This window comes from Zingiber officinale, chromosome 7A (assembly GCF_018446385.1).
Source record: "Zingiber officinale cultivar Zhangliang chromosome 7A, Zo_v1.1, whole genome shotgun sequence".
Classification (NCBI taxonomy): domain Eukaryota; kingdom Viridiplantae; phylum Streptophyta; class Magnoliopsida; order Zingiberales; family Zingiberaceae; genus Zingiber; species Zingiber officinale.
Genome location: NC_055998.1, coordinates 104,638,590 through 104,662,209, shown reverse-complemented (window position 1 = coordinate 104,662,209; position 23,620 = coordinate 104,638,590). Strand labels below are relative to the sequence as shown.

The 23,620-nt window shown below is 38.2% G+C and overlaps 1 protein-coding gene across 1 annotated transcript; it reads right to left on the bottom strand.

The window, feature by feature from the left end:
- Window positions 1–17,639: 17,639 nt before the first annotated feature.
- LOC121999584 (glucan endo-1,3-beta-glucosidase-like) lies at window positions 17,640–21,876 on the bottom strand. Its single transcript, XM_042554244.1, has 5 exons — window positions 21,799–21,876; window positions 21,347–21,614; window positions 21,226–21,239; window positions 17,773–18,040; window positions 17,640–17,665 (listed from the first exon to the last, which is right to left on the bottom strand). The coding sequence occupies exons 1-5, from the start codon at window positions 21,874–21,876 to the stop codon at window positions 17,640–17,642; spliced, it is 654 nt and encodes a 217-aa protein (XP_042410178.1).
- Between the last annotated feature and the right edge of the window lie 1,744 nt (window positions 21,877–23,620).

Genomic DNA, 23,620 nt, shown 5'->3' with positions numbered 1-23,620 from the left:
GGATCCTAAGTGGTGTTGTCATTATTTTCTGTTTACTCACTATTCCCCTTCCCTTATCTATTCCACCATTACTTTTGTCCCTGCCAAGTGGAAAAAGGTATCTTTAAATTCCAAGCTTGTGTTAAGGCAATTTTATTCAACCGAGTTCTAACACAAGAGGAATGGAGAAACAAATACTTTTTCATACACCTCCCACCTTCTCCATCTTACCCTGTGGCATGGCAACAAGATCTCCCCCTCTTCCTACTTTGGGTAACATTTCTAAAGATCCGACCCTGTGTGAAACCTTAGAAAAGTTAAGGGGCGCCAAGTTTAATTTACCCGCTTCAACTATAGAAGGCTTATTGTATGTTTTCTGGCTCACTCTAGTCAATTTAAAACTTCATGCCACCTTTAGTGAGCAAATATCCTTATCTTCTTTTATGATTCCTTGACCATTTATTACATTAAATCCTAACATTTATTTATTATTGTAGCGGAGGCCATTCTTCCAACCTTCCTTTACAAAAACGCTCGGCTAACCAGATCGGTCTTAAACAAGCTAGGGGAAAATTTATTGAAGGAGCAACAATTTGAGCAGACTTCTGCGTCCGCTGGTTTACTCCTTCCTACAGAGCCTGTCCGAGAACCGTCTTCCAGCTCCTTGGACTCGGAGATGCCTTTGGTTGTTCGACGCAAAAGGTCTTGAGAAGAAACATTAAACCTGGATATGTTCGAACCACCCTATGGTCAACAACCTTCGCTTGCCCTAGCTGAGATTTCTTTTGACTAAGGTAAAGAGCTTGGGTCTCAAAAACATAGTCGTTCTCATTTTGCAATCGCTATGATGAGGCTAAGCCTTCTTATTCCTATGTCTCATGCAATTCCCCTAGTTATCTAGCCCCCCGAGACAACGACCACTCTTCTACTTACTCAACCAATTTCATCACAAACTTTAATCATTCCTTCTGCTGTCACTCGCTTGAGGTGAACCCCTTGTAGAAGATCAACTGTTCGAGGGTTTGAAGGACCAATACTAGAGCAAAATCTCGAGACAGTTAATCAAGCATCAACATCCCTGCCCATCCAATCAGCTCGTATTCATTTACCATCGCCCGAGCTCCTTGTTATTCTCCCTTCAAGGCCTACACCTTCAACCAGTTCTCTCTGCCCATTCAAGCAATCTCATGGGTTACTGTCTCAACAAGGCATGGACCTCGCTTCTTCCCCACCCTATGGGATACTCAAATGAAAGGTCTGTTAGCTGAATCCTGGGCACAAGCACACGTACAAGCACCAAAGACTACAATTTCAGAGTATGCCGACGAATACAATCGAAATGTTGCTACGCTAAGTTCATGATTGAGTTTTCTTAGATTACTATTGTGAAATATAACTCTAGTAATATTCTATCTAGTTTTATGCATCAAGCATATATATGGGCCAACTGGTTGGGGATATGGAAAGGGCTAATAAAGTATTGAAGGATCAGGTGGGGGAACTGGAGGCTGCTTCCACTATTCCAGCCAATGAGATGACCCACTTACAGGGAAAAAATAAAGGCACAAGTTCAACTTATTTTGGGTATGAACAAAACCTTACAAGACTGCCACCAATTACTGTGGACTCAAGAAATGGACAACAAAAATTTAGAGCTCTTGTTAGAGGGTAGCGAATCTAAGCTCCAAGTGGAGAGAGCCTTGAAAGACAAAGCCCTCTCAAGCTTGGCTCATAAGAGTACTTTATTAGGAGAGTTGAGAGTTTTAAATGTCTCAAGGTCACCTAAATTGACTCAGGAACTTTCCACTAAGAATTTCTTGCTGTTAAAACAACAGGATGACTAAATGGTCAAGAGACACAACTAGAGTTCCTGCGGGCTAAACCAAACATCGTGAAGGCTGGAGCAGATGTTGCTCGAGCTGAGCTATCCACTTATTGGGTTGGGGAAGAGGAATCCATCGAGATAGGGAGGAAGGCTTACCTTGGCTCTATTGATTTCAAAAGGAAATTTGCCGTGATATGTTTGTGTACACTTAACCATGTAGTAGTGGGAGTGATCCAACAACTATAGGAGGGTGGTCATCTATCACCAAAACTTTCTAGACAATCTATAGATCAAAATCGACTCCTTAGAGAGCTCTCGGGGGTCCTATTAAGTAAATTGGACTAGGGTTTTTGATGCCATACATCTTGTCCTGTAACTATATGTAATTGTTGAACGGGAATGAAATTAAATATTTTTTAATCGTTCTACATATTGTTGGAGCAATCTGGGTACTCTAAGTTTTGATGTTTGGGCAAAGTTTTAAGTTAGGTTTATTGTTGTATTTGATATGCACTGTGAGTGTGTAGGATACAGGTACAATAAGGAAAGTCCAAGTGTGATCTTGGCAAAGGAGAAAAGTCCAAGGATGAGTCTTGACGGTGTAAGTCCAAGCATGTAGTCTTGGCAACGTAAGTCCAAGTGTGACTTGGCAATGGATGAAGTATTGGAGGCACGACCTCTTGGCAAAGGAAGACCCGACAACAATAACAAGGCCAATGGAAGCTTCAGAAGGCAAGACGTGAAGGATGGGGAGACATCTGAGGGACGCAAGGCTGATGGAGGAGGCTAGAAGGCTAGGTCTAGGTTGGTCAGACGAGGGCGAGTACTGAGTGAATGTACTCGGGGGTTAAATCTTAGGATTAGGGTTTTCTGTAGTACTACTGCAGCAGTACTGTAGCGTTACTGTAGCAGTCGACTGGTGTTTTCATCAGTCAATTGGTGGAGTCGACTGCACAGTCGACTGGGGGTGAACAGAATGCTTCTGTTTGCTCAATCAGTGTGGATCAGTCGACTGCTAGTTTTAGCAGTCGACTGGTATCGAGCCGTTGGAATGTAATGGTCGAATTTCCATGAAGGGCAGTCAACTACATGTTTTGACAATCGACTGGTAGGCGGGGTTTTCCAACCCGTGGCCTATATAACCAAGCATTGGAAGTTTGGTTGATGTTGATGAAATTAGTGGTGGTTAACCCTAATTAGAGTCTCCTAGTGCCCAAGTGATCTAGCGTGTTTGTATAAGGTTGTGGCAAGGTTTCTCCACCCACAAGGAGCTACACGAGCTAGCTTGAGGTTTTCTGAGGAGTCATCCACCGACGAATTGGGATTGTCCACCTTATGGACAGTCGTGGAGTAGGAGCTTCATCTCCGAACCACGTTACACAACGTGTCATTGTGTTTGCTTCTTGTTTATTATTTTCTAGAGTTAGCTTTCCTTTTGTTTATTAGTATTTTGTTTCCGCTGTTCATTAACAAGCGTAGGAAGCGACGATTTGGGTGAGATACTATTCACCCCCTCTAGCGGACGTCAAGGTTCCAACATGTGGTATCAGAGCTAGGTGAGCTCTTGTTGGACTAATCGCCAAGAGAGTGACTAGAGGAAGAAGATGGAGTTGGAGGGACCTCTCGGATGGTACATCCGAATCCCACCTCCATACGAGCATGAGGACTTCGACTATTGTAGGAAGCACATGAAGATGTGGTTTCAAATGAATTGGAACCAATGGCTTGTGTTAGAGGAACCATTTAAAGCTCCAACGGATAAAAAGGGAAAGCATCTTCGACCATGATATTGAACCGAGGAGCAAAGAGAGCAATCGAAGATGGACAAGGAGGTAACTAGAATTTTAATTAATTTATTACCTCCTAATGCAGTATTGAATGTAGGTGAGTACGAGACTTCAAACGACCTTTGGAAAAAGGTAATTACGCTTCATGAGAGTCCTGCACAAATCCAAGAAGAGGAGGAGCCCAAGGAGAAGGACTCATTGGTCCAAGAAGAGAATGACCAATCGGATGTTGACACGAGTTCAACATCTGAGGAGGAGAAGGAAGATGAGGAGGTATCATTCACATCTTCAAGGAAGGAAGAAGTGGAATCATCCACATCTTCAAGGGAGGAAGAAGTGGAATCATCCACATCTTCAAGTGAAGAGGAAGAAGAGCAATCCAAGGAAGAGGAAATCTTGGAAGCTCAACCCTCCACCTCAACTACCAATAAGAGCACAAAGGACCACATCAAATGCTTTGAGTGTGGTAAGATGAGGCACTACAAGAGTAGGTGTCCTTCGCTCAAGAAGGTAAAGGAGGTAACCCTAAACTCACTAAAGTTAATTTAGAAACTAATGTGAGTTGTAGGAAAAAGAAGGAAAAGAAGCACATTAGGTGTTTTACATGTGGTGAGTGGGGTCACTACCACACAAAGTGCCTAAGGAGAGGAGAGCTCAAGAAATTGGCGCACTTGAAGAAATGGGAAAAGAAGAGGAGCGCAAGTCAAGGGGGAGCTTCAAAGGTAAAAGGGAAGATAATCCCTATTTTGAAGCTTAATCCAAGCTCTAATTCTTATATGCTTATTAGAAATAATGTAGATTATTTACCCAAGCATAATCATGGATTTAGGTATAATGATAGGAATAGGGTTAACACGGTAGATAACCCTAAGAAATCATACACTAAGGGTAGACCTATTAAGACCCAAACTACTTTGCCTAAGGGAAGAAAAGTGGATGAAAATCTAAGTATTAATCCCAAGAAAGGGAGACATGCCTAGGAAGGTGGGTAGATCTAGGCATGCCCAAGGTGGACATGTTGACTTTAGGTTAGAACCCTAGAATTAGAAAATCAAGCCTTGAAGGCAAAGCTTGAGGAAATGGAGAAAGTCCTAGAGAGGTTCATTATTAGACCTAAAGGACTTGACATGTATTTGGGTGGTCAAAGACCCAAAAATGTCAAATTAGGTCCCTCCAAGATCAAAAGGAGGTCAAGTGCTAAGGTAGCACATGACATTGGTAAGGGAGGTGTGACCAAGGACAAGGGAGAGTCATCCAAGGCCAATAAAAAGGAGTATGCTAGGGTGACATATAATTATGGCAAGGATGAGGTGTCCAAGGTTAAGGCCACGAAGAAATTAACCAAAGACAAGGTGTCTAAGGTTAAGAAGGTGAGTTTAGTAGGCCAAGTGTCACCCGAGGTGCACCGAAGTGGCCTAGCCATAGTGGATGAGTTATCAAGGGAGGTGACTAAGGTTAAGATTCCTAAGGTTAGGAAGAGCCTTTGGGACCCATGGTAGATGGGTTATCAAATGTGCCAAGTGGTTAGGAGACGGACTTAAGCCTTTAACCTAGTGGGTTGGCACAATTGGGATGTGTTTCGTGCATGAAAATATGAATTGGGTTCATATTGCATGAAAATTAGTTTTTGATGTATATATGCCATATAAACTAATGCAAGGGATGCATTATGGTTTAGTATGGACAGATACATCAAGAGGAAGCTAAAACTAGGACTTTAGGTCAAGGTTCAATTGAACCATTTAACTAGTTTGAATTTTGTGTTAATCTTGGGATCTGTGATAAATATATTTTTATATATATTTTTCCCAAGTAGACATGGATAAAATAGATCTCTCCACAAAATTTGAGATTTTTTGGAAGTCTATGAAATTTTTGGCGCATTTCTGAAAGTGGGTAAAAAAGGCTGATTTTTGCTCCAAAAGAATGTCAGTCGACTAGTACAGTTATCAGTCGACTGGTAATAGTAATTTTAAGCACAAAAGACCTCTGTAAGCTCATTTTGATGATGTCAGTCGACTGGGGTTTATACCAGTCGACTGGTGACACTATTCATGAGCACAGAATGTCTCTATAAGCTCATTTTGACGATGACAGTCGACTGAGACTTATAGCAGTCGACTGATACGGTCTGGAAATATTTTTTTGCATTAGAAAATGACCAAAAGAGTGGTGAAAATGTATGTAATCTTATGGGGGATTAATACATGATGTTTATGGTCATTAGAGGTCAAAGAGTCTAATAATTGGGATATTGTTGGAGCTCTTTTTGATGTGTGGCAAAGGAGGAGAAATTTAGGTTTAAGTGGGAAATCAACATACCTTTGCAAGAAATCTTAACTCAAAGGGGAGCTTAGGTGAAGGGGGAACGATTGCTCATTTATTAGCAAAGGGGGAGAAGTTTACCTTTGCAAGAAATCATAGCTCAAGGGGGAGCTTAGGTGAAAGGGGAGCCTAGGATTAAGTTCCATGATTTATGCATATGTGGATTGCATATTTATTTGCATATGTATTGCTATATTGTTTCCCTAACTTAAAGGGGTTGCTAAACATTAAAAAGGGGGAGATTGTTGGAGCAATCTGGGTACCCTAGGTTTTGATGTTTGGGCAAAAGTTTAAGTTAGATTTATTGTTGTATTTGATATGCACTGTGAGTGTGCAGGATACAGGTACAATAAGGAAAGTCCAAATGTGATCTTGACAAAGGAAAAAAGTCCAAGGATGAGTCTTGGCGATGTAAGTCCAAGCATGTAGTCTTGGCAACGTAAGTCCAAATGTGACTTGGCAATGGATGAAGTCTTGGAGGCGCGACCTCTTGGCAAAGGAAGACCTGACAACAATGACAAGGCCAATGAAAGCTCCAGAAGGTAAAACGTGAAGGATGGGGAGACATCCAAGGGACGCAAGGCTGATGGAGGAGGCTAGAAGGCTAGGTCTAGGTTGGTTGGACGAGGGGAGAGTGCTGAGTGAATGTACTCGGGGGTTAAATCTTAGGATTAGGGGTTTCTATAGTAGTACTGTAGTGTTACTGTAGCAGTACTGTAGCAGTCGACTGATATTTTCATTAGTCGACTAGTTGAGTCGACTGTACAGTCGACTGGGGGCGAACAAAATACTTCTGTTCGCTCAATCAGTGTGGATCAATCGACTGCTAATTTTAGCAGTCGATTAGTATCGAGCCATTGGGATGTAACGGTCGAATTTCCACGAAGGGCAGTTGACTGCATGTTTTGACAATCGACTGGTAGGCGGGGTTTTCCAACCCGTGGCCTATATAACCAAGCATTGGAAGCTTGGTTGAAGTTGACGAAATTAGTGGTGGTTAACCCTAATTAGAGTCTCCTAGTGCCCAAGTGATCTAGCGTGTTTGTACAAAGTTGTGGCGAGGTTTCTCCACCCACAAGGAGCTACACGAGCTAGCAGGAGGTTTTCCGGGGAGTCATCCACCGACGGATCAGGATCGTCCACCTTACAGACAACCGTGGAGTAGGAGCTTCATCTCCGAACCACGTTAAACAACGTGTCATTGTGTTTGCTTCTTGTTTATTATTTTCTAGGGTTAGCTTTCCTTTTGTTTGTTAGCATTTTTGTTTCCGCTCTGCACTAACAAGCGTAGGAAGTGACAATTTGGGTGAGACGCTATTCACTCCCCCTCTAGCGGACGTCAAGGTCCCAACACATATCACCTATCCCTTTGTAGATCTTCAGAATCACCAATATTTCTGATAAAAATAGATCTGGCAAGTGCTCTTCATACAATATATATCAGTTCTAACAACATCCTTAGTAGAAGAACCAAGCCCATCTTTCACTCTGATGTGCGGTTGTTGATCCTACAGGGTTTGGCGGTGGTAACGTACCTACAGTAGCCGCTTTCCTTTGTTGTAATGCTTTCTGCACTCGGGTTCAACAATCATCTCGAACTATTTTGGCGTTAAAATGAATGTGGTGAGTTTTCCAGCCTCCTCCATCTCGAACCTTCAGATTCATGTGAAGATTCCCATAAACGACGCCAAATTTCATCATTTCTGAAGGCTAGGGAGATGGTGCACTGACTCTAGTGGATGATTTGTTGGACGGTGGATGACTTCTTCAATAGAGAACTAGGATTTCTTCTGATCCTACACACAATCCAACAATCTAACGGATGTTAGTGACCAAAAACAAGGGAAGGGGTCCTTGGCAAGGCCCTCTGACGCTCAAGTCAGTATGACCTCGGATGGAGCAATGAAGAACAGTAGAGAAAGTGCTCGCGCGAGAGAAAAACTCAAATGATGTTGATTGCGTACCTTACTAATGGAGAGGACCCCCCTTTATATACCACCTCTTGCAATCTCCGTCATCATGAGGTGGTTCAGTTTATTAGAGTTTGTTATGTGATAAGAAGTATACAACCTGGAGCATGTGAAATGATTATCCAAGGAATTATTTTTCTTACCCATTAATATACCTCGTTTGTTGTCTATACTCCGCGCCATTACTGAAGTGGTTAGAGGAATATAATGTCATGCTTAGTTGGCTTATGAGAAACACAATAACCTTTGAAAGGGGTTTTCAAGGAATATTCCCTGACAAGCTTTGATAATCTGTCATAATATTATTAGAAGTTATCTGTTGAGCACATCTCGGCCGGTCTCTCTGGCCGACAGTATTTATGCCTGCCTTGGTATTAATCTACTTGGTTGTGTATTTAAATACTATGAAAATCTGTTTGGAGACTAACATGGTATCCCCAGTATGCTAATGAACTATCTGAGAAGTTATATGATTAATTGTATATGGAAATAACATTTAAGAGAGAATGTGATATCAAGTAACTTTAGACTCGACCAACCTTTGCCTGCTCTAACGTATATGTAGAGTTTCCTAAGGATAAGTTTGTTTAAGCTTTCTCAGTCGAGCATACACAAGGAGTCTTATGTTCAACTGGCCTCTATCCTGCCGTTCGTGTGTTATAGTTTTTAATGAGACTAAGTGTGGCTAACCCGCCCGGTCCTTGCCCAGCCGAGAGTACACAGAGAGTCTTATGTTCGACCAACATCTATCCGGCCATTCGTATATTAAGGTTGTTAATGAGGCTAAGTGTTTCTAAGCCCACTTAGTCCTTACCCGGTTGGGCATACAGTGAGAGTCTTATGTTCGACCGGCATCTATCCGGTTGTTCGTATATTAAGGTTGTTAATGAGGCTAAGTGTTTCTAAGTCTGCTTGGTCTTTACCCGGCCGGGCGTACACAGAGTCTTATGTTCGACTAGTCTCTATCCGACCATTCATATATTAAGGTTGTTAATGAGGCTAATTGTTGTTAAGCCCACTCGGTCCTTGCCTAGTTGGGTATACATAGAGAGTCTTATGTTCGACCGGCCTCTATCCGACCTTTTGTATATTGAGGTTTTTAATGATGCGAAGTGTTGCTAAGCCTGCTCTGTTTTTGCCCGACCGGGCTTTATCTACCTGTTTTTGTATTGAAACCTTTGCGAGGCTAAGACTGCTAAAATCGGCTGGCCTTTGCTTGTCGGGCGAACCCATAGAACCTTAAGTACCCTGAGCCCCGTTAGTCAGTCACTCGGTTATACAGATGTAAAGAGTTTCTGGAAGGCCTAGAGCCTTACTATTCTTTTATCCGACCAGACTCCTTTGAAGTCAACATGCCCTTAACTGATCGAGCGCGTCCTCCCTAGAGTGAAACCCTAGAGTTGTTATATCTAATCGGGTTCATATATAGTCGTCTTTACTTGGGTGTCTTGCTATAGAGTCACCCGAATAGGATCCAAAAACTTAGAGGCCGAGCGATCAACAGAACCAAGAGCAGGATGCCCTTTTATCCCTACTTTGACCGCCACATCACCATAACTTTGACTAATACATCATTTTGTTTACTAGCTCATTATAACCCGTACAAGTAATCGTAAAAAGTTTTATTCCTTTTCAAAATTTCTACAATTTTCGGATACAATAAAAATGGTTTCAAAATCCTTAGGAGACATGTGTAGAGTTTTTAGATTTGATTTTTGCATTTAGAGGAAAAAAATATGTACACTGATATTATTTTTTAATATGTTTAACCTTATATATACTTATATTTATCCCACTAATGCATGAAAATTAAAAACAAAATGAGATAAACGATCACTTTATTAATGAATTTAATATATGGAAACACGTAAGCAAATTTATATTTATTTGTTTGTTTTACTTATTTGGTGCGACCAAACTAAACCTCAAACTCCATCATATCCTCAAGAAACCTAGATTGCTTCATGAAGGATCCAGTTTGCTTCATTAAGGATATATGCAATCATTGTAAGCTCAATGTCGTGATGTGACACTGATGCATCATCAATAGTATCTATCCCAAGCTTGATGTAATGCTTCTTTGCAAAGCTGCTTGAAATGTAAAATCTGATTCCTCAACTGGGTGGTCTTCCTTGGAGGAAAATATCTATTTTTAAAAAAAATTTCTAACTCATCCCAAGTTCTGATACTTCTGGGTTGCAGAGTAGTGAACCAAACCTTTGCATCATTTCTAAGACTGAATGGAAAAACGATAAGTTGTATTGAGTCAGCTGGAACCCCCTTAGATTTCAGTGTATTGCAAGAACTATAGAAATCCAGGAGATGTAAGTACAGTTCTCTGAATCTAGTCCCCCAAACTGACTTTCATGAATCTTGGAGATGAAAGATAGTTTAAGCATAAAATTCTTCGTCGGGATTTCTAGGAATACTATGGGTCTTAGCTCCTTAGTAGAAGAGCCCCATAATCCTTCAATGGTTTTAAAACCATGTCCTATTTAAGCATACAGGAAGTACAAAATAGCCAGAGCCGGGAGGTAATGGATCTCCTACAAGATTAGCTCTTCACATGCAAGAATAGGGTATTGAATATTCTATGTGCAATAAGGAAATGAAGGATTTTTTTTTCAAAAATAGATAGTAAAATGCAGAAATGAAAATTGCAGAAAAAACAAAAAGTAAAATGCAGAGAAGAATAAAGAAAATAAGATTTAGTCTAACTCAATATAATTATCGCTAATGTTAAAAACACGCAGTTCCCGGCAACGACGCCAAAAACTTGTTATGTATCCCAAATGCATGGTTACATTGTCAGTAATACAAAAGATATCGAACCCACAGGGACTAGTTATGAGCACTAGCTATCGCTCACATAGAATTAGCTAAATTATCAATGGTTTGAAGTTATCTATTTAGAAGGAAAGACGAAACCTAGAAGGAAGATGAAAGAACTAGAGGTAAAGTTGTTTATCTCGGTTTGGGGAGTATTCTAGGAGTTCGGTATCATTGTGGTGTGTACTAATTTATCACGATTTACCATTTTCCTATCTTCAATTAGCGTGCCCTTATAGGAAGCTAGAGTCATTATCTCTAAGTATTTAATAGAGATGATCCCTATGAAAGCCTGTAACAGTTAGCCCTTGTCAAAAGGGCACCTCGGTCATAAATTATAGGAATACATAACTAGTTAATAACAATCAAGATAAAGATATAAGTTCAACATGGTTTCCTACTTCCTTATAAGGGAGTTGCTTCTTCTTTTAAGGGAATATCCTAGACGTCTGTAAACGGATTACCCCACTGTCACTAAGGCCCCTCGGGTATGTGATCTAAAGTACTCTCTTTACGAGATTTACAATTCCTACACAAACATTCAATCTACATGGCAATCAAACACAAGCAATTCTCATGCATGTAAATAGAATAGATATAAGAGCAAGTCAATATCACATAATAGGTAAAGGAATAAAATGAGTTATTACATCGTACCCTTAACCACAACTACTCTCTAATCCTAGAATAATGAATCTACTCCATAGACAAAAGAAGGGAACCCAAAGACATCATGATATATAACATTCAATTCCAAATTAAGAGAAAGAAGGAAGAGAAACGCTTAACCAATGGCATCAAGTGATCCTTGGATCCAACCCTTTGCTTCCGAAGTTGATGTAATTATGAAGACACCCTCGGATCATCGAACGAAGGTCCGGGATGGCATGGAGCAGCACCCAGGTGATCTTTCTTCGAACGACCACCTCCTCGACCCTGAGAAGAAGTTTAGAACCCCTTTTATTGGGTAGAGCATGGGTGTGACACGGCCCGTGCCACGACTGTGCCAAATCACACGACCAACTCCTTCTTGGCTATGGGTTAAGTGGCACGACCATGTGAGATCCACACGACCGTGTTCTTCTCTGGCTCGGGATGCTTCACATGGCTATGTATGTCACACGGTCATGTTCTCCTTCTCCTCTGGATGTGTTGCACGGTCGTGTAGGGTCACACGACCATGTTCTCCTTCTCCTCTAGATGTGTTGCACGACCATGTAGGGTCACACAACCATGTTCTCCTTCTCCTCTGGATGTGTTGCACAGCCGTGTGGGGTCACACGACCAGTGTCGGTTAGCCTTCGCCTTTGCTCCGTGATACGTCGACGATCACCGCTTTTGCTCCAAAAGTCATCCATGTCAACACAAATGCACACAAAGAGCAGATCTCCGAAATAGAAGAGTAATTATGCTGTAAACATGATAAAGAGTGTAAGAATACATAAATCCATCATGAATAAAATATGTGAATGTGCGTCGAAACATGTATAAATGATTATAAGATCTACACACATCACCCATCACTTTATTGTTTACAGAGGGTTTTTTATTGGTGACACGTGTGTGTCATAAAGGGTGTATGATCTTTTATATACTCACCGCTTTGTCTAACTATCTAATGACTCACCATTGATCTTGCTTTTTTTTTTTTTTACTGTTATGATCTAACGCTCCTATGTAGAAAATCTTTTCAAAAGATCGTTATAAACGTTCTCTGGAAAAACCCTAAGGCCTTCTCTTAACCTTCGTCTTCATCACTTTGTCTTTAACTTTCTATTTCTTTTCTTCATTGTCTTTAGTGACCTATTATTCTTCAAAAATGGCAGAGGGTGGCGAATATTATGGGCATTGTTCCTCCAACTTCACCCATGATGAAGCCTATGAACTCACCCTTAACTAGGACATCCCTTCTCACATAGTTATTTCTACTCAAGTGGACCGTCCTTATCACCCCCCACCAGGGAGTATTGCTATCATTAGGGAACAAGTTTTGTTAGGATTTCATCTTCCTCTTCATCCCTTATTCACTGATGTTAGCCGGTATTTCAACATTACGTTACATCAATTTATTCCCAAATCCCTCAGGATCCTAAGTGGTGGTGTCATTGTTTTCCATTTACTCATTATTCCCCTATCCCCTCGTCTATTCCACCATTACTTTTGTCCCCGCCAAGTGGCAAAAGGTATCTTCAAATTCCAAGCTCGTGTTAAGGCAATTTTATTCAACCAAGTTCTAAAACAAGAGGAATGGAGAAACAAATACCTTTTCATACAACTCCCACCTTCTCGATCTTACCTTGTGGCATGGCAACAAGATCTCCCCCTCTTCCTACTTTGGGTAACATTTCCACAAATCCGACCCTGTGTGAAGCCCTAGAAAAGTAAAGGGGTGCCAAATTTAATTTCCCCGCCTCGACTATAGAAGGCTTATTGTACGTTTTCTGGCTCACTCCGATCAATTTAAAACTTCGTGCCACCTTTGGTGAGCAAATATCCTTACCTTCTTATATGATTCCTTGACCATTTATTACATAAAATCCTAACATTTTCTTATTATTGTAGCTGAGGCCATTCTTCCAATCTTCCTTTACAAAAACGCTCGACTAACCAGATTGGTCTTAAACAAACTAGGGGAAGATTTATTGAAGGAGCAACAATTTGAGCAGACTTCTACGTCCATTGGTTTACTACTTCCCACAGAGCCTGTCCGAGAACCCTCTTCCAGCTCCTCAGACTCGGAGATGCCTCTGTTTGTTCAGCGCAAAAGGTCATGAGAAAAAACATCAAGCCTGGATATGTCCGAGCCACCCTCTGCTCAACAACCTTCGCTTGCCCTAGCTGAGATTTCTTTTGACTGAGGTAAAGAGCCTGGGTCTCAAAAACATAGTCATTGTCATTTTGCAATCGCTATGATGAGGCTAAGCCTTCTTATTCCTATATCTCATGCAATTCCCCCAGTTATCTAACCCCCCGAGACAATGACCACTCTTCTACTTACTCAACCAATTTTATCACAAACTTTAATCATTCCTTCGGCTGTCACTTGCTTGAGGTGAACCCCTTGTAGAAGATCAACTGTTCGGGTGTTTGAAGGACCAATACTAGAGCAAAATCTCAAGACAGTTAATCAAGTATCAACATCTCTACCCGTCCAATCAGCTGTTATTCAATTACCATCGCTAGAGCTCCCTGTTATTCTCCCTTCAAGGCCGACACCTTCAACCAGTTCTCTTTGCCCATTCAAGCAATCTCATGGGTTACTGTCTCAACAAGGCGTGGACCCTGCTTCTTACCCACCCTATGGGATACTCAAATTAAAAGGTTCATTAGCTGAATCCTGGGCACAAGCACACGTACAAGCACAAAAGATTACAATTTCAGAATATGCCGACGAATACAATCGAAATGCTACTGCGCTAAGTTCATGATTGAGTTTTCTTAGATTACTATTGTGAAATATAACTCTAGTAATATTCTATCCAATTTTATGCATCAGGCCTATATATGGGCCAACTGGTTGGGGATCTAGAAAGGGCTAATAAAGTATTGAAGGATCAGGTGGGGGAACTGGAGGCTGCTTCCACTATTCCAGTCAATGAGGTGGCCCACTTACAGGGGAAAAAATAGAGGCACAAGCTGAACTTACTTCGGGTATGAACAAAACTTTACAAGACTGCCACCAATTACTGCGGACTCAAGAAATGGACAACAAAACTTTACAAGACTGCCACCAATTAGAGGGCAGCAAATCTAAGCTCCAAGTGGAGAGAGCCCTAAAAGACAAAGCCCTTTTAGGCTTGCCTCATAAGAGTACTTTATTAGAAGAGTTGAGAGTTTGGAATGCCTCAAGGTCACCTAAATTGACTCAAGAACTTTCCACTAAGAATTTCTTGCTGTTAAAACAACAGGATGACTAAATGGTCAAGAGACCCAACTAGAGTTCCTGCGGGCTAAACTAAACGTCGTGAAGGCTGGAGTAGATGTTGTTCGAGCTGGCTATCCACTTATTGGGTTGGGGAAGAGGAATCCATCGAGATAGGGAGGAAGGCTTACCTGGGCTCTATTGATTTCAAAAGGAAATTAGCTGTGAGATTTTTTTGTACACTTAACCACGTAGCAATGGGAGTGATCCAACAACTATAGGAGGGTGGTCATCTATCACCAAAACTTTCTAGACAATCTATAGATCAACATCGACTCCTTAGAGAGCTCTCGGGGGGCCTATTAAGTAAATTGGACTAGGGTTTTTGATGTCATACATCATGTCCTGTAACTATATGTAATTGCTGAACGAGAATGAAATTAAATATTTCTTAACCATCGCTACATATTACCTGCCCCTTTGTAGTTCTTCAGAACCACTAATTCTGATAAAAATAGATCTGGCAAGTGCTCTTCATACAATATATATCAGTTCGAACAACATCCTTAGTAGAAGAACCAAGCCCATCTTTCACTCTGATGTGCGGTTGTTGATCCTATCGAGTTTGGCGGTGGTAATGTAACTCTAGTAGCCGCTTTCCTTTGTTGTAATGCTTTCTACACCCGGGCTTCAACAATCATCTCGAACTCTTTTGGCATTAAAGCGACTGTGGTGAGTTTTCCAGCCTCCTCCATCTCGAAGCTTTAGATTCATGTGAAGATTCCCACAAACGATGCCAAATTTGATCATGTCTGAAAGCTAGGGAGATGATGCACCGACTCTAGTGGATGATTTGTTGGCCGATGGATGACTTCTTCAACAGAGAACTAGGATTTCTTCCGATCTTACACACAATCGAACAATCCAACGGATGTTAATGACCAAAATCCAGGGAAGGGGTCCTCAGCAAGGCCCTCTGACACTCAAGTCAGTACGACCTCGGATGAAGGAATGAAGAACAGTAGAGAAAGTGCTCGCGTGAGAGAAAAACTCAAATGATGCTGATTGCGTACCTTACCAATAGAGAGGACCCCCTTTATATACCACCTCTTGCAATCTCCGTCATCGTGAGGTGACTCAGTTTATTAGAGTTTGTTAGGTGATAAGAAGTAAACAACTTGGAGCATGTGAAATGATTATCCAAGGAATTATATTTCTTACCCATTGATATACCTCTTTTGTTGTTTATACTCCGCGCCATTATTGAAGCGGTTAGAGGAATATGATATCATGTTTAATTGGCTTATCAGAAACACAATAACCTTTGAAAGGGGGTTTCAAGGAATATTCCCTGACAAGCATTGATAATCTGTCCTAATATTGTTAGAAGTTGTCTATTGAGTACATCTCGGTCGGTCTCTCAGGCCGGCAGTATTTATGCCTGCCTTGGTATTAATTTGCTTGGTTGTGTATTTAAATACTATGAAAATCTATTTGGAGACTAACATGGTATCCCCAGTATGTTAATAAACTATATGAGAAGTTATATGATTAATTGTATATTTAAATAACATTTAAGAGAGAATGTGATATCAAGTAACTTTAGAGTTGACCAACCTTTGCCTGATCTAACGTATATGTAGAGTTTCCTAAGGATAAGTTTCTTTAAGCATTCTCAGTCGAGCATACACAAGGAGCCTTATGTTCGACTGGCCTCTATCCATCCTTTCGTGTGTTAAAGTTTTTAATGAGAGTATGTGTGGCTAACCCGCCTAGTCCTTGCCCAGCCGAGCGTACACAGAGAGTCTTATGTTCGATCGACATCTATCCGGCCATTCGTATATTAAAGTTATTAATGAGGCTAAGTGTTTCTAAGCCTACTTAGTACTTGCCCGACCGGGCGTTCAGTGAGAGTCTTATGTTCGACCGGCATCTATCCGGTCGTCTATATATTGATGTTGTTAATGAGGCTAAGTATTTTTAAGTCTGCTCAGTCTTTGCCCGGTCGGGCGTACACAGAGTCTTATGTTTGACTAGTCTCTATCCGACCGTTCGTATATTAAGGTTGTTAATGAGGCTAACTGTTGTTAAGCCCACCCGGTCCTTGCCTGGTCGGGTATACATAGACAGTCTTATGTTCGACTGGCCTCTATCCGGTCATTTGTATATTGAGGTTATTAATGAGGCTAAGTGTTGCTAAGCCTGCTCGGTTTTTGTATCTGCCTGTTTTTGTAGCTGCCTATTTTTGTATTGAAACCTTTGCAAGGCTAAGGGTGCTAAAATCGGTTGGCCTTTGCTCGTTGGGCGAACCCATAGAACCTTAAGTACCCTGAGCCCCGTTAGTCTGTCACTCAGTTATACAGATGTAAAGAGTTTTTGGAAGGCCTAGAGCCTTACTATTCTTTTATCCGGCCAGACTCCTTTGAACTCGACATGCCCTTAATTGATCGAGCGCGCCCTCCCTAGAGTGAAACCCTAGAGTCGTGATATCTAATCGGGTTCGTATACAGTCGTTTTGGGTGTCTTGCTATAGAGTCACCCGAATAGGATCCAAAAACATAGAGGTCAAGCGATCAACAGAACCAAGAGCGGGATGCCCTTTTATCCCTACTTTGATCGCCACATCACCTTAACTTTGACTAATACATCATTTTCTTAACTAGCTCGTTATAACCCGTACAAGTAATTGTAAAAAGATTTATTCCTTTTCAAAATTTCTACAATTGTCGGATACAATAAAAATGGTTTCAAAATTCTTACGAGACATGTGTGGAGTTTTTAGATTTGGTTTTTGTATTTAGAGGAAAAAAATATGTACACTGATATTATTTTTTAATATGTTTAACCTTATATATAGTTATATTTATCCCACTGATGCATGAAAATTAAAAACAAAATGAGATAAACGATCGCTTTATTAATGAATTTAATACATGGAAACACGTAAGCAAATTTATATTTATTTGTTTGTTTTATTTTTTTGGTGCGACCAAACTAAACCTCAAACTCCATCATATCCTCAAGCAATCCAGATTGCTTCATGAAGGATCCAGTTTGCTTCATTAAGGATATATGCAGTCATCGTAAGCTGCCACAGTGGTGAACCAAGCATCAGAATCAAGAATAGTGCGGGCGTACAAATCCGTCAAATTAATTAATTAGTAATTTTAATTAAAGAATTGATTATCGACTTACAGGGGTCATGTTGGACTATGAGGCCACTACTATCGAAGTAGCAGTTGAATTCCTCGTGGCCGGCGCCGTAGTAGTAGGCATTCATGGCGTAGCTTGCCATTTTAATGACGTCGGTGGAGTAGCACGGGCCGTCTTCCTGTATCGCTTTGCAATCTGCTAAGCCGCTCCCGCAGGCATAGTTGATGTTTGCCACGAGTTTCTCCGTTGTCATTCCTGGCTTGGACACGCACCACGATCTTGTGGCTGAGATCGTCGCCGCCAACGCCGTCTATCACATTCATTAATTTGTTCATCGATTAGATCAATCTTGATAGCATGACATAGAGTTCAAAACATAGAAAAAAAATTCTAAATGGTTTCAACTTTGATCAAATAATCAAATGATAATTATTTATCTAACAAAAGTTTGAAAAAAATAACATAAGTTTGAGTTTATGAGAGAGAATCTCACCTTGCCATTCATTAGGCAAGGGAGGAGGAACAAAGATAAAAGAAGTAAACTTGTGGCCTTCCTCACTATGCTCGGCATTGTTGATGGATCGAAATTGTTGATGGATTTGAGAAACTCGAAGAAGATTTATATAGTGCAACTGGGAGCAGGAGGAAAAACAAGAAAGATAAATAATTAAGAAAAGAAAGTCTTATTACATTACCGATTTCGAGCTAGAGTAAATGAGAAAGGGAAATTAGAAAAAATGTCATTCAAATAAAAAAATTAGCCGTGTCAAATAAAAATGCAAATAATAATTACATTAATATAACCCAAAGAGAAAAATAATAATTATACATTAATATTTAAACAAATTCTAAGACCGACTTGGTCAACCCGACTCTATCAAGGTGGAAGGCGGAGATAAAGATACAAATAGTAATTATATATTACTATTTAAATAAATTTTAGATTCAGTCAACCCATAAATGCTATAATAATATCATAGGCTGATGTTGATCATTCTATTATGTATAAAATGCTCACAAGAAATAGTCAAATCAGGACGTTACTAAATAGTCCAAGGAAAAAATTTATCCAATTTATGATACTTTCCAAATTGAATTAAATATTAATATGGATCATATAACTATATAGAATTTATATAATTAGTTATATATATTATACTTACTTTTTTTATAAAAAAAGAAAAACTTTAGAATATTACATTTTGAAATTCTCACAATATATAAAATTTATTATGATAATTATTCATGTTTAAAGATTGCATTTTGAATGAAAAACTCTTCAAGGATATCCATGGTCATTAAGTCCTCTCGTAATGGTGTGATGGTTGAGATATGAGATATTATCACATGAGATCTTAGGGTTGAAATTCGATGTGTTCGAGCAAAATAAAAATATATATTAACAAATTCTATACATGATAAATAAAAAAATATATTTTAAAAAATAAGATCATAATTAATTAAAAAAATTAATTTATATCATATGATACAATGATTAATATTTTTTATTTTAATAATAAATAAAAATAATTATAATATCTATTATAAATAGATATGTTTTTATTTATAGATGATGCACTTGTGACGAAACAATGGAGTTAAATTTTGAAAGCAGAAGTTAATCTAGCAGTAGATCAAAGGAAATAAATAAAATAAAAAATATATTAATAAATTTTATACATGATAAATAAGAAAAATGCAATTTTTTTAAAAAAGATTATAATTAATTAAAAAGATAATTTATATCATATGATGATTAATATTTTTATTTTAATAATAAATAATTATAATATTTATTATAAATAGTATGTTTTATTGAAAATATTTATTCTTATAGAAAAAGTATATTGCCTTGTATTTTAGGTAGTTTGAAATTAAGGTGGTATTCAGTGTAGGGATTTGAAAATAAAATAATGGATTTATTCTAAACCTTGTGTATGATTGATAGAAATGGAATTAAAATTTTGAAATGAAATCAAAAAATTTGGGTATTGATGAAACCTACATCCTCCTTCAGATTTTGATGGGAATGAGAATGAGAATGAGAATTAAGTTTTGAATGAAAATACTCATAATATATTTATTTAATATTTCTTTCATATCCCGTTCTCTCTCCTTATTCTCTCTCATCATGCTTTCACTCTCCTTATTTTATCATCACACTTTCTTTTTCCTCAATCTCTTCCATCATACACTCTCATTTTTTTCTCATCTTTTTTATTTTTTCATTCTCTCCCATTACATTTTCTCTCTCATCACATTTTTTCTCTCCTCATCATGTCTCATCATGCTTTCTCTCCCATCATACTATCTTTTCTCATTTTTTCTCATCATACTATTTTTCTCATCACACTTTCTCTCTCATCATACTTTCTTTCTCCTCAATTTCTCCCATCACACTCTCTCTTCTCATGTTCTCTCATCACAATTTCTCTATTTCCATTCTCTCCTATCATAATTTCTCTCTCCTCATACTCATCATGCTTTCTCTCCCATCACACTCTCTTTTCTCATTTTTTTCCTCATCTTACTTTCTCTCTCTTCATTCTCTCTCATCACACTTTCTCTCTTTATTCTCTCCCATCGCACTTTCCCTCTGAACATAATTTCTCTCTCCTCATCCTGTCTCATCATGGGGTCTCCCATCACGTCCCCTCGGGCTTTATCTGCCTACGTTTGTATCAAAACCTTTGCTAAAATCGGCTGGCCTTTGCTCGTTGGGCAAACGCATAGAACCTTAAGTACCTGAGCCCCGTTAGTCCGTCACTCAGTTATACAGATGTAAAGAGTTTTTGGAAGGCCTAGAGCCTTACTATTCTTTTATCCGGCCAGACTCCTTTGAACTCGACATGGCCTTAACTGATCAAGTGCGCCCTCCCTAGAGTGAAACCCTAGAGTCGTTATATCTAATCGGGTTCGTATATAGTCGTCTTTACTTGGGTGTCTTGCTATAGAGTCACCCGAATAGGATCCAAAAACTTAGAGGCCGAGCGATCAACAGAACCCAGAGCAGGATGCCCTTTTATCCCTACTTTGATCACCACATCACCTTAACTTTGACTAATACATCATTTTCTTTACTATCTCGTTATAACCCGTACAAGTAATCGTAAAAAGCTTTATTCCTTTTCAAAATTTCTACAATTGTCGGATACAATAAAAATGGTTTCAAAATTCTTACGAGACGTGTGTGGATTTTTTAGATTTGATTTTTGTATTTAGAGGAAAAAAATATGTACACTGATATTATTTTTTAATATGTTTAACCTTATATATAGTTATATTTATCCCACTGATGCATGAAAATTAAAAACAAAATGAGATAAACGATCGCTTTATTAATGAATTTAATACATGAAAACACGTAAGCAAATTTATATTTATTTGTTTGTTTTATTTTTTTGGTGCGACCAAACTAAACCTCAAACTCCATCATATCCACAAGCAATCCAGATTGCTTCACGAAGGATCCAGTTTGCTTCATTAAGGATATACACAGTCATCGTAAGCTGCCACAGTGGTGAACCAAGCATCAGAATCAAGAATAGTGCAGGCGTACAAATCCGTCAAATTAATTAATTAGTAATTTTAATTAAAGAATTGATTATCGACTTACAGGGGTCATGTTGGACTATGAGGCCGCTACCATCGAAGTAGCAGTTGAATTCCTCGTGGCCGGCGCCGTAGTAGTAGGCATTCATGGCGTAGCTTGCCATTTTGATGACGTCGGTGGAGTAGCACGGGCCGTCTTCCTGTATCGCTTTGCAATCTGCTAAGCCGCTCCCGTAGGCATAGTTGATGTTTGCCACGAGTTTCTCCGTTGTCATTCCCGGCATGGACACGCACCACGATCTTGTGGCTGAGATCGTCGCCGCCAACGCCGTCTGTCACATTCATTAATTTGTTCATCGATTAGATCAATCTTGATAGCATGACATAGAGTTCAAAACATAGAAAAAAAAATTCTAAATGGTTTCAACTTTGATCAAATAATCAAATGATAATTATTTATCTAACAAAAGATTGAAAAAAATAACATAATTTTGAGTTTATGAGAGAGAATCTCACCTTGCCATTCATTAGGCAAGGGAGGAGGAACAAAGATAAAAGAAGTAAACTTGTGGCCTTCCTCACTATGCCCGCCATTGTTGATGGATTTATATAGTGCAACTGGGAGCGGGAGGAAAAACAAGAAAGATAAATAATTAAGAAAAGAAAGTCTTATTACATTATCGATTTCGAGCTAGAGTAAATGAGAAAGGGAAATTAGAAAAAATGTCATTCAAATAAAAAAATTAGCCGTGTCAAAAAAAAATGCAAATAATAATTACATTAATATAACCCAAAGAGGAAAATAATAATTATACATTAATATTTAAAAAAATTCTAAGACCGACTTGGTCAACCCGACTCTATCAAGGTGGAAGGCGGAGATAAAGATGCAAATAGTAATTATACATTACTATTTAAATAAATTTTAGATTCAGTCAACCCATAAATGCTATAACAATATCAATAAGCTGATGTTGATCATTCTATTATGTATAAAATGCTCACAAGAAATAGTCAAATCAGGACTTTACTAAATAGTTCAAGGAAAAAATTTATCCAATTTATGATACTTTCCAAATTGAATTAAATATTAATATGGATCATATAACTATATAGAATTTATATAATTAGTTATATATATTATACTTACTTTTTTTATAAAAAAAAGAAAAACTTTAGAATATTACATTTTGAAATTCTCACAATATATAAAATTTATTAGGATAATTATTCATGTTTAAAGGTTGCATTTTGAATGAAAAAACTCTTCAAGGATGTCCATGGTCAATTAGTCCTCTCGTAATGGTGTGATGGTTGAGATATGAGATATTATCACATGAGATCTTAGGGTTGAAATTCGATGTGTCCGAACAAAATAAAACTATATATTAACAAATTCTATACATGATAAATAAAAAAAATATATTTTAAAAAAATAACATCATAATTAATTAAAAAATTAATTTATATCATATGATACAATGATTAATATTTTTTATTTTAATAATAAATAAAAATAATTATAATATCTATTATAAATAGATATGTTTTTATTTATAGATGATGCACTTGTGACGAAACAATGGAGTTAAATTTTGAAAGCAGAAGTTAATCTAGCAGTAGATCAAAGGAAATAAATAAAATAAAAAATATATTAATAAATTTTATACATGATAAATAAGAAAAATGCAATTTTTTAAAAATAAGATTATAATTAATTAAAAAGATAATTTATATCATATGATGATTAATATTTTTATTTTAATAATAAATAATTATAATATTTATTATAAATAGTATGTTTTATTGAAAATATTTATTCTTATAGAAGAAGTATATTGCCTTGTATTTTAGGTATTTTGAAATTAAGGTGGCATTCGGTGTAGGGATTTGAAAATAAAATAATGGATTTATTCTAAACCTTGTGTATGATTGATAGAAATGGAATTAAAATTTTGAAATGAAATCAAAAAATTTGGGTATTGATGAAACCTACATCCTCCTTCATATTTTGATGGGAATGAGAATGAGAATTAAGTTTTGGATGAAAATACTCTTAATATATTTATTTAATATTTCTTGCATATGTAACACCCCAAATTTCATTGTTTGGAGTTCTAAAAGTGCTTATAAATATTTAGAAATGCTTTAGGAATATTCTAGAGATTTTTAGGAATTTTTAAAGTATTTTTATGAAATTTTCGGATACCAGAGTGGAAGTGGGAAGAAATATCCATGGACTTTATAACAGGTCTTCCAAGGACCACTAATGGGTACGATGCGATATGGATGATAGTGGACAGGTTGACAAAGTCTGCCCATTTTCTAGCCATCAAGG

Excerpts from the sequence above, each read along its gene's own strand:
- LOC121999584 (XM_042554244.1), bottom strand. The coding sequence starts at position 21,876 with ATGGCGGGCATAGTGAGGAAGGCCACAAGTTTACTTCTTTTATCTTTG. Across the intron at positions 21,615-21,798 it reads CTTGCCTAATGAATGGCAAG|ACGGCGTTGGCGGCGACGAT; the intron begins GTGAGATTCTCT and ends TGAATGTGACAG. Across the intron at positions 17,666-17,772 it reads CATAGTCCAACATGACCCCT|CTTACGATGACTGCATATAT; the intron begins GTAAGTCGATAA and ends CCACTGTGGCAG.